Genomic DNA, 15339 nt, shown 5'->3' with positions numbered 1-15339 from the left:
TTTCTTCTCCTCTCAGTGCAGTTTGGAAGTAGGTGAAGTTAATAAAACCCAGATTCTGTTCCAGCTGCCAGAACTGTGTAACAGTGTATAGTAACAAAAAGAGGAACTTTGGCACTAAAAAGACTGTAACGTTGAAAGATATCTACTTGATTTGACTCATTTGGACGCTGAAGCTTCATATTAGCTTCAGATAAACTTTAAATACATTTTTGCACAGGAGGAGGACTGTGGATTTACATTGTAAGGTCATTATGAAGGATCTTCTAATGGTCAGTATGAACAGGACGAATGATTACAGCAAGAAAAACAGCTTTAATGTTCATTTGATGACTGACTGTTGGTTTAAGACACACATGAAAACACTGAACTCGTCCTTTTACATTAAAAATAAAAACTCCATATTCATCTGAGAGTTTTCTTTGACATCGATGAACCTCGTTCATCAGTTATAGGAACAAATCAGGAACCTTCAGTCACGCCGTCAGTAATCACATGTTTGTGACATCACTTCCTGTCGTTCTGCTCGATGAGGAGAGACTTCGCTTCGTTCTGCCACTCCAGCACCCCGTCGAGAGGAGTACGTCCCTCCTGACACACACACACATTTACAATCACACATTTTAATACGTTCATACTGATCAGAAGATATTTAATCCTCCTGGTGTGTGTGTGTGTGTGTGTGTGTGTGTGTGTGTGTGCTACCTGGTTGGTGGTGTGTGTGTGTGTGTGTGTTACCTGGTTGGTGGTGTGTGTGTGTGTGTGTGTGTTACCTGGTTGGTGGTGTGTGTGTGTGTGTGTGTGTGTGTGTTACCTGGTTGGTGGTGTGTGTGTGTGTTACCTGGTTGGTGGTGTGTGTGTGTGTGTGTGTGTTACCTGGTTGGTGGTGTGTGTGTGTGTGTGTGTGTGTGTGTGTGTTACCTGGTTGGTGGTGTGTGTGTTGGCTCCGTGCAGCAGCAGCAGCTGGATGATTTTGAACCTGTTGAGTCGAACAGCGTCGTGAAGCGGAGAATCTCCTTCCTGAAACACGACAAACACACTTTAAATCTGCTTCATACGTTTTATTATTATGACTATTTGACATCAGTCTGAACTTTTTGATTCTACAAAGCGTCTTTAAAATTAACCCAGATCTGTTGTCATAGCAACAAGTCCTTAAACCCAAACCTGCAGACGTGTCAGCTGATCAGGACGTTTAGTCTGAACCCAAACATGAACTCAGATACACGTCTCACTTCCTCAGATTTATAATGAAAGAATCTTGATATAATTATGATTGTAGATGAGAACATGCAGGTTATTGATAAATCATTATGATCTATTGGTGTAACTATCACAGCTTAACTTTTATAATGAACAGTTATTGATACTCAAGTTTTTTTGCAGTAAACAGGAATTTAAATGCAGTTTAATGGGAGGCAGAGCCTTCAGCTATCAGGCTCCTCTTCTATGGAACCATCTACCGGATTCAGTCCGGGGTGCAGACACCCTCTCTATGTTTAAGAGTAGGCTTAAAACTTTCCTTTTTGATAAAGCTTATAGTTAGGGCCGACCAGGCTCGCCTTGGATCAGCCCTTAGTTATGCTGCTATAGGCCTAGACTACTGGGGGACTTCCCATGATGCACTGAGCTCCTCTCTCCTCCTCCTCCTCTCCATCTGTATGGATTCATGTAACATCAATGCATGTCACTAACTTTGCTTCTTCCCCGGAGTTTTTTGTGCTTTCTCATCTCACAGAAAAACCTGACTCCCGGGCCGAACCTTCGCGGTCCTTCACAGTCCTGATGGCATCCTTCCCTGGCTGTTGCTGCTTGTGCTTGTTGTTGTTTGTTGTTGTCATTGTTTTTCTTCTGTCCCCCCTCCCCCTTTCCCTCTCTCTTTCTCTCTCTCAACCCAACCGGTCAAAGCAGATGGCCGCCCACCAAGAGCCGGGGTCTGCTTGAGGTTTCTACCCGTTAAAGGGGAGTTTTTCCTTACCGCTGTCGCCAAGTGCTGCTCATGGGGGAATTGTTGGGTCTCTGTAAATTAAAGAGTACGGTCTTGACCTGCTCTATGTGAAAAGTGCCTTGAGATGACTTCTGTTGTGATATGGCGCTATATAAATAAAGATTGATTGATTGATTTAAGAGACTCTGACTATTAAAGGATTTTTAAATGATTAACTGCAGAAGTCACTTTACTGAAATTGTTTATCTATGTGAGAAAGGCTCATAGGACAGGACTGTATGCCAGTCAAACAGAGAGCCCGCCCCCTGAGGCCCAGAAGGCTGCCGTCAGTCCTGACAGGTTTACGACTGAAAACTGCTCCACATGCCTGCGTCTCTGACTTAAAGTAAGTGTGATGCCCAGAGTAGTGATGGTTGTGGTAATAACTTTATATCATATCGATTAGTTGTTCAGTTACATGGCATTCTACAGATATAACTAATTATATTTCTACTTTATATCTCAACATCACTGTTCTTCATCTTTTATTCAAGCTTCCTGTTTCTCTTTAGTCACTTTAAGTGATGCTGTCACGTAAACAGATGAAGTATTCCTGTCGATGGAGTTTATATTGCACATGCTCAGCTAACTACATGTTACAGTTGTTGCATGTGAAGCCCAGTAGAGGGCAGCAAACACCACACAAGACCAAGCAAACGTTCTAGAGCTGAGTGAGACCAGTGAAACTGGTATTGAGCTTTTTTATGCTGTTAATGTGTTCTTATTTCTCGGTTTCAGATACACACAGTCGTATTATTTATTACTACAAACATATCTCTGTCAACTGTGCTGCATTATTGAGAGTTGCTGAATGAAACACTGGAAGGAAGATCCAACTGCCATTTAATTTACCAAATAACTCAATTATTAATAATGAAATTAAACATACTTCAGTTTTTAAAAAGGTTTCATTGTGTGTGATGAAAGTGTGGAAACTAAATAACAGCAGGGACACACAAAACCCCATAAACCAGACGTATGTTCCCAACACACCTGCCTCATGGAACAACAATCACATGACCAGCACTCAGCCAATCATATGAATGCTGTTCATAGTGTGTGTGTGTGTGTGTGTGTGTGTGTGTGTGTGTGTGTGTGTGTGTGTGTGTGTGTGTGTGTGTGTGTGAGACCCACCTTGTCCTGTGTGTTGACTTCAGCTCCGCAGTGAATCAGATGTTCAACACAGTCCAAGTGTCCGGTCCTCACAGAGACATGAAGAGGAGTGCTGTCCAGCTGATACACAGTATGAAGAGATGCTCTAATCTATCACATACTCAGTCTACATGCTTCTAATATATATTGATTGGCTGATTGATTTGTTTATATATTACATATACATATGGGTTGATAAGACACTGGATAATAAGCAGGATGGTCACATGACAAATAATAATGAACACTTTCACTTGATTGAAGAGGAGTTTCAGGATATATCAGTTAGTATAACTAATGTCAAATATCAAATATTCATCTCATTTACATGAACTAATGTTGAGATTTATTTTAAAACATTAAAGATAATTTTGTAATGTTTGTAATATGTTTTTTGGGCACTTAAAATAGATTAAAGAAAATATGTCAATGCAGGAAGAATCATCTTATTACATGATGTATTTTTATTGGAATGGTTTTAGATGTCAGTATTTATTTTAATAAATATAGTACTGACTGTAGCAGACGTAGTAGTGTTAGTAGTGTTAGTAGTGTTACCTTGTCAGTTGCACTAATGTCTGCTCCGTGATTCAACACAAGCTGGAGTACAGACAGATTTCCTCCTCGGCAGGCAGAGTGGACGCAGGTGGACCAGAGCTGGACAGAACGGGAACGTTAGAGCTGCTTCTACCAGTAAATACAACTGGTTCTACCAGTGAGTATAACTGGTTCTACCAGTGAATACAACTGGTTCTACCAGTGAGTATAACTGGTTCTACCAGTGAGTAGAACTGCTTCTACCAGTAAATACAACTGGTTCTACCAGTAAATACAACTGGTTCTACCAGTGAATACAACTGGTTCTACCAGTGAGTATAACTGGTTCTACCAGTGAATACAACTGGTTCTACCAGTAAATACAACTGCTTCTACCAGTGAATACAACTGGCTCTACCAGTAAATACAACTGGTTCTACCAGTGAATACAACTGGTTCTACCAGTGAGTATAACTGGTTCTACCAGTGAATACAACTGGTTCTACCAGTGAGTAGAACTGGTTCTACCAGTGAATAAAACTGGTTCTACCAGTGAGTAGAACCGGTTCTACCAGTGAATAAAACTGGTTCTACCAGTGAATACAACCGGTTCTACCAGTGAGTAGAACCAGTTGTAGAGCAGAGACACAGAGATAACACAGATAATAAAGTGTGCACCTTGTCTCTGCTGTGGATGTTCGCTCCGGCCTCCAGCAGTTTGGTGACGACCTCTGTGTGACCTTTGGAGCACGCTCTGTGGAGACCTGTTCGCTCAAACTGCACACACACATTAATCCAGAACCTGCTGTCAGATTAAATAGTTTCTCTTTCTGTGATTAAAAGGCTTCATTTATCAAAGTTAACGTGTTGTTGAAGACTCACAGAGTCGCAGGTGTTGACGTCTCCACCTGTGGACAGGTACCTGTCAATCACCTGCAGCTGCTTCTGATCACAGGCCTTCAGGAAATCCTCCTCGTCCACGTAGTATGGCTGAGACAGAAGAGACGCTGTAACTGATCACCTGCTCAGGTGCACTGAATGAAGTTTAACACAGAGTCTAATTCATGTCTGCAGTGCTGACGTACAGCGTGCAGATCTCTTCTTCTTCTATTGTTTTGTTGTTCACTTCTTTTAAATGAGAAAAATCACATTTGCATCAACAGTGAATTTCACTTAAACATTTTAATTATGTTTGGTAAAAGTATTTGTTTGAATTTGAGTGAAAACTTTAAATAAATCTCCAGACATGATGAACTTTAACCTGTTTGACACCATTCAAACGTCAAAACAATCAGCTCGTTAATGAATTGATCAGAATCACTTTCCTTATATGCATCTTTTCCACTTTACAAAATATTTAAGGTTTTGTCCCCGACATTTTCTGATGTAAGTGAATGAATGAGTGAATGAACGAGCCTCAGAGCGACAGGAGATCCATCTGCACTGATGTTAAATGAGAAAAGTTTCAGGAGCAAAGCAGAAAAAGGTAGAAAATCATATTACTGCCTCTCCCACATTTCTGACACTACAGACACATATTTTACAACAAACAGGCAGCAAACACACTAATTACAAACATTTCAACTGTACCTCTGATTTCATCCCCTTTCATTGTTTAAACAGATAGTTTCTTACTCTTCCAACTATCCTTCATATAACAAGTTCAGCCAGCGTTGCAGTTAAAGTCAAGCTATTTAAAAAGCAGCACAGCTTTGTCACAGTTTAGTTAAAGCTTTTCAGCAGTCAGTAATCTCACTGCAACTTCTTCTGAAATTCATTCTCTAGTTTATTATTTTCTTGTTTCCTTCATTTGTTGTTTTTTGTATATTTTTGAGTTTTTGCTGCTGGTGAAACTGAAGCTTTGTAAATTTGTTTCAATAAAGAAAACAAAGCCGTCGAGGTGTGTGAGGGTCGTACCACTGAGCGGACAGCAGGGGGAGCAGCAGCTGATTTCCTGACTGCAGCTTTCTGCTCTCTCTTGGTCTTCCTCAGCAGCAGAAGGTTCTGCAGGTCGTCTGGTGTCTCCAGGAGGAGACGGCCCGCTTTGTCCGTCTGAACGAGGACGGAAAGACAGAAACAGCTTCACATGGAAATAAAGATCAAAATGAACCTCTGTAGTACTGTTACTGCAACTGCAGTTAGTACTAATACTACAAGAGGAGGATGTGCACAGCTGGCAGGTAGAAACGACGTCCTGACAGATTTTTAGGGTTCAGAAATAAATCAACAGTAAAATGTTTAATTACAGGTGTAACAAGCTGATTATCCCTGAAACTCTAAACACACTGACACATCCTGACAAACTGATCACCTCAACATGGATCAAAAGTTCGGGGACGTCTCCAGTTTGGAGAAAGACTAAATGTCAACAGATATCAGCCAATGAAACGACTACTTCCTCTCACCTTGAGGCTGATTGGACGTTCAGAGTCGCTGTTTCTGCTGGAGTTCAGAGCGTCCTGCTTCTCCTGAGAGACAGACGACTCGTAGCCTCCGTCCTCCACCTGCTGGAGACACAGACTGCTGATTGGTCTGTTGTCCCCTCCACCTCATGATGTCACAAAACAAGGTCAAAGACGAGTGGTTAAAGGAAGAAGGACAGAGTCGGAGCATCTAAAGCAGTGGTTCCCGACCTGGGGGTCAGGACCCCCGAAAGGGGCCGCTGGGTTAGTCAAAAGGGTCACGAGATGATTGGACGGGATACAGAATAAAAACATATTTTTGACACAAAATTGTGATTTTTTTCAAGCTTTCTTCTAATTATTGCTTTATTTCTTGTGGATTTCTGTATTTTACCAACTCAAGCCTCTAAACATTATTCAAATACAAACAAAATAAAATCTCTTTTTAGAGCTGCAGCGTTAGTCGATTAATCGATTAGTCGATCAACAGAAGATTAATCAGCAACTATTTTGATAATGAAATAATCGTTTTAGTCATTTTTTAAGCAAAGTGAACTAAACTCTATCTTTGGACTGTTAGTCAGACACAACCAGACATTTGAAGATGTAACCTTGGACTGTGGGGAACTTTAACCGATATTTTTCACTATTTTCTGACATTTTATGGATAAAATGTCAGAAAACTGATGAATCTAGAAAATAATCAGTAAATTAAGTGGTACACAATGCAACATGTGAGGAGAGGTCCCAGGTAGACTTTTTTTTATTTTAAGGGGTCACCGGCCAAAAAGGTTGGCAACCACTGGTCTAAAGGGTTAAAAATTAAAAGAATTGCAGGGTGTGATGACACTGAGAGAAAAACAAAAGGAGAATAAATAAAGAGTTTAAAGAGGAAAGAAGCAGCCCAGCCATCGGATGACGGAGAGACATGAACGCACGTCTAACGTACAGCGTCATCTAGATGAATTACTGCTCTGGTGAAGATTGTTTAAACACCCCACTAATAAAGTTCAAAGCACAAGATTGAAACCTGCTATAAAATGATTGAAACACAACAACTCTATAAACATGATGTTTTCTCTTGTTGAAGAGTTGTTGACCTCAGTTGTTGTTGTAAACACACAACTACGATGGACAGTTTCAGCTTTGAGCAAACACGAAATGCAGATTTTTCACAAGTCAAACTGTTACCTTGATTTCTTTTAAAGATTAAACAAATTAATTCCCCATAAGTCAGTTTGGTTGTTCTGTTACATTCCAAACATTGATCTAAAATAAGCAGCAAATAGACGGTGTGAGAATCGAGATTTGTTTTTGAGGCTGATTGGTCTGTTGATTCATCTATAAACAACTCACAGCAAAGTTGTGCAAAATATGCACAGAAGTAAAGGTTCTGGTAATTATAGTGTATTTATGTGATATAGGCAAAGAAATTAATATAAAATAAATTAAATATGTGTGCGAGGTCAATTGATATTTACAAGATTGTTTATGTTTTTTTGTTTTAAGTATTTCCTTCTGTTAACTGTTTTATATTGATTATATTGGTTATCAAGGACCCCACAATTTATTTATTTATTTATTTAAGTTCACTTAACAGGTTAATTTGTTTATAATCCAAGATGTACTGATCTAAAATGTTTTTCCAGGATCAAGTATTCATAATTTAGTATTTTATGCAGTATTTATGTTTGTGGATGCGCTGCCACCAGGTTGTGTCTTGGAGTAAGTCGAGCGAGTTTTGAAGCAGAAGTAGTAGAAGAAGAACAACTTCCTCTGTTGTTGTTGTACGTTGCAGTCGTTAGTGCAAGCTCGCGGACTGTAAGCAACATATACTATAATAATGTGTCAGAAACAGAACGTGTGATGATAACTGGAGCTTTATTTCCTGCAGTCTGATGTCTGATGGAACAGACTGTTTGTTTCATTGTTTCATTTCAGAGTCTAAAAGAGGAAACGACAGCAGTAACAGAACAGAGATAATAATACGGAGCGCTCTGGACCTGACCTCTGACCTCCTGTCTCATATGAAACTTTATCAGCAGCTTAAAGAGGAACAACCTCAGGTTCACCTGTGTGTGTGTTGAACATGACCTTCTCTGGTGTCATTTTATTGGCCAATCACCTCCCAACAGGGAGGGGTCAAAGGTCAGCTGAGGCATGGTCAGATTAACCCCCTGTTGGACCCTTGCTGACCCCCCACTACACTGCACATGGTAGTACTCTAGACCTGAAATCATTAGAGGATTAATCAATTAGTCACTGATAGAAAATTTATTGGCAGCAAATGTGATAATGTATTAATCATTTAAGTCATTATTTAACAGAAAAATGTCAAATCTTCTCTGGTAGCAGCTTCTCACATGTGAGTATTTGCTAGTTTTCCAGTTTTCTATGATAATAAACTCAACATCTTTGTGACAAAACATCTGAATATGTTCATTTGGGTGTCAGGGAATAATGATTGACATTTTATAAACTGATCAATCAATGGATTATTAACCTCTAAACGCATAATTAGTCCCCATACCAAACCTCTGAACCACAAATGTATCATTTATAAATACTTTATTGGTCATTAATTAATGGGTGATCAATCCTTGATGAAGCTTTCACAGAGCAGAGAGACTTTATTCTATTTATTTATGAAGAAAAACACACAGTTACACTTCACTGTATTACGGTTCTATGTTGTCTAAAACAACCATCATAATGATTTCAATGAATGTTACTGAATGCAAACATTTTTAAATGGTGAGTTTTTTGAATAAATATGGGTCAGTTTTACCTCCTTTATGTACAAAAAGTTTAAATATTTCCAGTATTGTTTCTTCTGGATCACTTTAGGAACAGTCGTAACATTACAGTGTAAAAGAAAAGTTTTTACTGCTCTCAAATGTTAAAATGGGTCAACAGACTGTGAATGTTAAAGATAATAATATAAATAATAACAGTCCTCCTATGATGGAATAAAACCAGCTGAAACTATTAAAGTCTTCAAACAGTCAGAAGATGCGTCAGAGATCTGCTGTTCATTAATCACGAACAGCTCATTAATTATTGTTTATGAGGACACAAATGTTGATATTCTTCTGAGCAATGATAAGGAAAGAAAGAAAACAAGGTGAAGACAGATGACACAAAAACATGAAAAAAGACATCAGAGACATTCAGATAGAGCGTTACCATGACGGCGACAGGTGGGCTGGTGCCAATCGTTAACCTACTTCTGATGTCACTTTATTACCCACCAATCACATGTCCAAGGTCAGAGGTCAGACAGTTTAATGACAACACACACACATTCACACACAGAGTCGTGTTTCCTTCACTTCAGAGGACATGACATTAACTTACATTCATGCGACTTACTTTAACCTTAAACCTTAACATTTAATTCTAATGTTGACTTTTATCCTCAAAAGGGAGGCGAGTCAAGAAAAAGGGGTAAACACACATAAGTCCCCACAACGTCAGTAATACAAGTACACACACACACACACACACACACACACACACACACACACACTCAGGCAGCTGCAGCTAAAATATTCAGGAATGAAATAGCTTAAAATAAAATATAACAAAATGAAAAAAAACAAATCTCACCTGCCGACAAACATGATGCCATAGACGAGCAAAACAATTCCCAAATGTTCCCAAATGAGGTTTGATTCAGTGAGTCAGGAGACATAATCTGCCTCAAACATAAACATTAAACTAGATTTATTTTAATAACATTATTGACGATTTTATTTGCTGCTGATGTTGAGCTGAAAGTTTAATTATTGACGGTTATAAATGGAACTCAAGTACAGTATTTATTATTTATTATAGAACTTTGAGTCCTCATGGTTCTCATGTTCAGAGTATACATTAAACAGAGCTGAAATATAGTTGTTTCTGTGATCTGCAGTCATTACATATGACTCTTCACTGGTAGCAGTTTAAATAAATCACATTATTTTACTTTGCTTGCAATTTTTCACAATTCCTGCGATTTTACCACAAAAGGAAACATAAAACATCACAAATTGTATCACAAGTTTAGAGAAAAGCTGCTGCAAAATCAAACATTTTTGGCTGCAATAATCACAAAAAACAGTGAAATCCTGGAGGGAGTGGATAAATAAATGCGATGATATGAAAAATAAATATAAAAAGTAAAATCTATAAACATTACAAAACAGACAAAAGAGAAAGACTAAAGTCAAGTGAGAGAAGATGAAATCAAAAAGAATGAAATCAGACCAGAACTTCGGCCGCAGCTGCCATCTTTAACTGTTTTGAAAAAAAAAAAGAAAAGACGTTGTTATGTCTTCCTACCAGCAGCATGTCGTCGTCTTCATCCTCGTCTTCATCATCCCAGCAGGAGTTCAGCTCACATCTGACAAGAAAAAACAACAAGGAACGAGTTTCAAACAGCCTTTAACCAGTAAGTTTACACTCAGAGTTTGATGAAACATCACTTTATCTGATTGCTGTTCTTATTATTTTACAGCTTTTCCTCTGTTTTTATCACATCAATTTATTATATTCTCATGTCTTTTTAGTGTTTTTGCGTTACGATTCTCTTTTCAGCAAAGTTCTTGAACACCATAAAGTCACAGAGAGAAAAACTCTTCACGTGGAGCAAACACAAAGACTCATCACTTGTATTCTCTTTATTACTAATTAATAAAGTCAGTACAGGTGATTTGTTTCCCGTCCAACTCTTATGGGACAATAAAAATCCAAACTGAACTTTGGATTACAAAAGTGCTTCACAATTAACACAAAATATCAAAGATGCAGGAGATAAAAACACAGACAAAACATCACAGCAAAGTTCAGTTGAGAGAAAAAAGTCAATTATCAGTTCAGTTATTCCAGCGTTTAGATCCAGTGAATCTTCTTTCATCTGTCTCTTCTAGAGACAGTTTAAGATGCTGTGAATAGTTTACAGCGGCTCCACATTTAGTCGACTGTCTGTAAACCCAGCAGCTGTCGGAGGTCACTGATCACTGCAGCAATAAATGTTTTTAAGAACCAAAACTGTGGAACAAACATGTAACTCCTGTTCCTCTAAGAAACATTTGAAGAACTTTATATCTTGTTCAGTGTTTCCAGTTAAACCAGCAGTCAGGTGTCTGTAATCATTCATATTAGAAGATCCTTCAAATGTCCTTTCAATGGAAGTGATGGAGGCCAAAATCCACAGTGTGTCCACACAGTCATTTAAAAGTGTGTGTGAAGCTTATATTCAGCTTCAGCAGTCTGAGTTAGTCATATCAAGTGGATATCTGACACATTTACAGTCTTTTTAGCATCAAATTCCCTCTTTGTGTTTCCTCGGACAGTGTTTCCCTGTTGAGCTGCAGGTGGAAGTATAGTAACAAAAAGAGGGACTTTGGCACTAAAAAGACTGATGTTGAAAGATATCTACTTGATTTGACTCATTTGGACGCTGAAGCTTCATATTAGCTTCAGATAAACTTTTAAATACATTTTTGCACAGAAGGAGGACTATGAATTTGTCCCCCATCACTTCCATTGTAAGGTCATTATGAAGGGATGAATTTCAAACTGTGCAGTCATGAGCTTTTAAAAATGTTCCTGCTGTGATTCAAAGTCAGAGCAGCTTCAACACACAGAGAAACAATAAGAATCATCAGCACTAATCAATAATCAGTAATGAATGTTTTCTATCAAGAGCAGCTCACCTCTGCAGCTCCATGTCAGTGTTCACAGCAGCGGAAGAAGAAGAAAAGATGAAAGATGGACATCCCTCGCTTCTGCTCTGTCTTCTGTGGAGATGCTTCAACCTCCTAATATAGACACACACACACACACACACACACACATACACACACACACCACAAACACACACGTGTTTTTGTCAGGAGGAAGTGTTGACCTTTGACCCTGCTGGTTGAACTTGCAGGAGACGGCTGCTGACCTCGTCTGACCTTCAGCAACCAGAGAAGAAGAAGTGCTTTAGTTTTATTAGTGGCAGTAATCACAGTGACTGACATTTTTTTTTTGATTATTGTAGCCAAAAATGTGTAACTCTAACCTCCATGACATCATGTTGGCAGGTGAGATTTGTCCATCTTCCACTTGAATGACGTCAGTTACCACCACGCCACAATTGGTGCAAACCACAAGCACCTGCTGATTTGGACGTTTCATGAGGAAAGTTGCAGTAATTTAGCAAAATCATGGCTCTTGCAAATATTGCAGAGATTTCTTTTGAACTGCGATCGCAAAATTGCAGTTTCCTGGAGGAACCGGAGAGGGTTGTGTAATTTCGTAGTATATAGGAAATGTGCTAATTATAGTTTTGACACACACAATTACAGTTTAAGAGTAAAGAGTTAAAAGTAATTAGTACGTATGAACTCAAATAGAATGAACCAGCACTTACCCACTAAACCAACCATGTTTTTTTTTTTTTTAATACTGACTACCAAACTGCATCACCCTCTCTGTAAAGTCTCCTAAAAATGACTCATTAAATACCTGAAAATTAATTGTTTGTAATGTTTCTCTCAGCAAGTTTACTACTTGGGAGAATTTGCCTTTTCATTACACAAGGAGAACAACTGTTGAAGTGGAAACATTTTAAGATCTCATCTTTACATCTCAGTCAAACTCTTTATGGAAATGAACCATCTGCAGGTGAGAGGAAAATCCACAGCCACACTGAGAACACACAGCTAAAGCACACTACAGGGTGTGTACAAGTAGTCTCAGGTCTGAAGTTGGGTCTACTGGAGGGGGGGGGGGGGGGGGGGGGCACAGCAAGCGTAGCACTCAGACTAGTAGCCAGATTAGATGCCGTAGCCCTGGACTCCACTGAGTCAGTGAAACAGCAGTTTTCCATGTTTTTTGAAGGGCTAGGCAAAATGGAAGTGGAATACAAGATTGAACTCATGTCAGATGCAAAACTGTTTTCTCTGATGACTCCAAGAAGAATCCCTCTTCCACTTTTGCCCTACATGAAGCAGAAACTGGCTCACATGGAAGACCTGGGTGTAATCTCAAAGGATGAACAACCCACAGACAAAAAAAACAACAACAACGAATAACCCAACAAACTATAGTCTATATATTCTAAAAAAGTGTTTTTTTTGTTTTTCATTCTGACATCTTATAAAGTGCTTTTTCTCTCCCTATGGATAGTAGTATTGCAAATTGCATACATGTAATCAAAACTTGAACAATGCATTGAAAACATTGAATATGTAAATCACTCATTCAGTAAGTGTTGTCATGTTTATCCAATTGCAAACTAGATTATAATATAACTGAATCCCCAATTGTGTAGCTACAGTGTAGAATGAAAGGAAACAACAAACAACATCCTGGCTGCCTGAAGTGTTTGGAGGCAAATCAACACGTTTCTACCAGAGCGCTGTGGATGAGGCCTTAAGGAGTCCGCTTCCACCTGGGTCTTTCACTGCAGACCAATCAGACTATCTTACGAGGTCTGCTGACACAGACAGGAAGTAGCTCACAGACCAAACAGAAAACAGTCAAGTACATCAAGAAGAAGATCAGTGATAATCTGTCTGCAGAGAGAAGCATCAGTCTGTTCCACTGTCTGAATGAACTGAATGATTGTTCTCTAGTGGAGGAGATCCAAAAGTACCTGAGATCAGGAAGTCTCTCCACGGATAAACTGTCTCCTGCTCAGTGGTCAGCTCTGGGCTTCATCTTACTGTCATCGGAAAGAAAACTGGATGTGTTTGACCTGAAGAAATACTCTGCTTCAGAGGAGACTCTTCTGAGGCTGCTGCCAGTGGTCAAAGCCTCCAACAAAGCTCTGTAAGACAATGAATAATTAATACATATATGAATTTATTAACTTTTTGGAAAGGACAAAATAGCATTTTCTGTTTTTCATTAATATGCAGGCTGAGTGACTGAACCTCTCAGAGAAAAGCTGTGCAGCTCTGTCCTTGGTTCTCAGCTCGCAGTCTAGTCTGAAAGAGTTGGAAATGAGTAACAACAACCTGCAGGATTCAGGAGTGAAGCTGCTGTCTGCTGGACTGAAGAGCTCACACTGTACACTGGAAACTCTCAGGTCAGGATTCAGGTGTTTGTAAATGTTCACTCAGCAAATTTAGTTTGTGTGAATTTGCCTTCTAATTACAAGATGAGAACAATTGTTGAAGTGGAAACACTTCAAGATTTGAAGATGGAGATTCAAACCTAAAAAGACCTCACTGTGATAGTGACGCTCTGTTTGCCACAAAAACTGATATTTTACCAAAGTTTGTGTGTGTTTGTGTGTTGTGTGTGTGTTCAGGCTGTCAGGATCACAGAGGAAGGCTGTGCTTCTCTGGCCTCAGCTCTGAGTTCCAACCTCTCCCATCTGAGAGAGCTGGATCTGAGCTACAATCACCCAGGAAAGACAGGAAAAAAGCTGCTGTCGGCTGGACTGGGGGATCCACACTGGAGACTGGAAACCCTCAGGTATGACAGACAAATGGACACTCTCAGTTATGGACAGACAGATTGACGCTCTCAGGTATGGACAGACAGGTAGACACTCTCTCGTATGGAGAGACAGGTGGACACTCTCAGGTATGGAGAGACAGGTGGACACACTCAGGTATGGACAGACAGATGGACACTCTCAGGTATGGACAGACACTGACTAACTGAGGAACTCTGCTTCATATTAAGTGGTGGATATGAGTGAAGTTGTATGAAATTGATTGTAACTTTGTCTCTTCCTCCAGGGTGGACTATGCTGTCCCCTGTTGGGTTAAAGCCTCCATCCCCCTCCTCTGAATGAAGAAATCTGTCCACATATATATATATATACATCATCTGAACTGCAGCACTGCTCCACCTCACTGTTACTACGGCTGCTAGATGGCATGTGAAAAGCTCCTCTCCCTTTTCACTGGCTCCTGTTTCCAACATTACTAGTGTTTTTGTGTTAAATCACTAATTTCAGTCCAATGTTTCTGTAAATCTATCAGTCATGTTACCCAAATAATGGAATATGGGTTTTATTTGGGTAGTTTGTATTTCACAATGTTATGTTTTGTTGAAAGGCTTCAGTCCTGATAGTAACAACAGGTGAACATCATCAGCTGCTCTCAGCAGTGAGTCACAGTTCTGTCAGACGGAGGCAGGAAGGATAAAACTGTTCTGCACTAAATGATTTTCTGTATAACTGGTTGCACACTGAGCTGCGTGTGTGACCAGAGGAAACTGTGATTGTCAGCAGTAACTGAAATTCTATATAAATGTTGTTTTATATGTTTT

The 15339-nt window shown here is 39.4% G+C and overlaps 1 protein-coding gene and 1 long non-coding RNA gene across 2 annotated transcripts; one reads left to right on the top strand and one right to left on the bottom strand.

Annotated features, from left to right (window-relative positions):
• Nucleotides 1–323: 323 nt before the first annotated feature.
• On the bottom strand, nucleotides 324–11859 carry LOC121886793 (ankyrin repeat domain-containing protein 1-like). Its single transcript, XM_042397124.1, has 10 exons — nucleotides 11778–11859; nucleotides 10402–10462; nucleotides 6079–6180; nucleotides 5591–5725; nucleotides 4556–4663; nucleotides 4352–4450; nucleotides 3695–3793; nucleotides 3119–3217; nucleotides 919–1017; nucleotides 324–588 (listed from the first exon to the last, which is right to left on the bottom strand). The coding sequence occupies exons 1-10, from the start codon at nucleotides 11789–11791 to the stop codon at nucleotides 505–507; spliced, it is 900 nt and encodes a 299-aa protein (XP_042253058.1). The 5' UTR covers nucleotides 11792–11859; the 3' UTR covers nucleotides 324–504.
• On the top strand, nucleotides 4571–5618 carry LOC121886818. Its single transcript, XR_006092859.1, has 3 exons — nucleotides 4571–4702; nucleotides 5036–5159; nucleotides 5557–5618. It is a non-coding gene; the product is annotated as an uncharacterized LOC121886818 (long non-coding RNA).
• Nucleotides 11860–15339: the final 3480 nt, after the last annotated feature.

This window comes from Thunnus maccoyii, chromosome 20 (genome assembly GCF_910596095.1).
Source record: "Thunnus maccoyii chromosome 20, fThuMac1.1, whole genome shotgun sequence".
Classification (NCBI taxonomy): Eukaryota; Metazoa; Chordata; class Actinopteri; order Scombriformes; family Scombridae; genus Thunnus; species Thunnus maccoyii.
The sequence above is the reverse complement of the archived record's forward strand: the minus strand, read 5'-3'. Positions and strand labels throughout refer to the sequence as shown.

Bases quoted from the DNA above. Each gene is read 5' to 3' on its own strand.
- LOC121886793 (XM_042397124.1), bottom strand. The intron at 6,181-10,401 runs GTAGGAAGACAT...CTGTGTCTCCAG, and splicing joins AAGACGACGACATGCTGCTG to CAGGTGGAGGACGGAGGCTA. The intron at 1,018-3,118 runs GTGGGTCTCACA...GTCGTGTTTCAG, and splicing joins AAGTCAACACACAGGACAAG to GAAGGAGATTCTCCGCTTCA.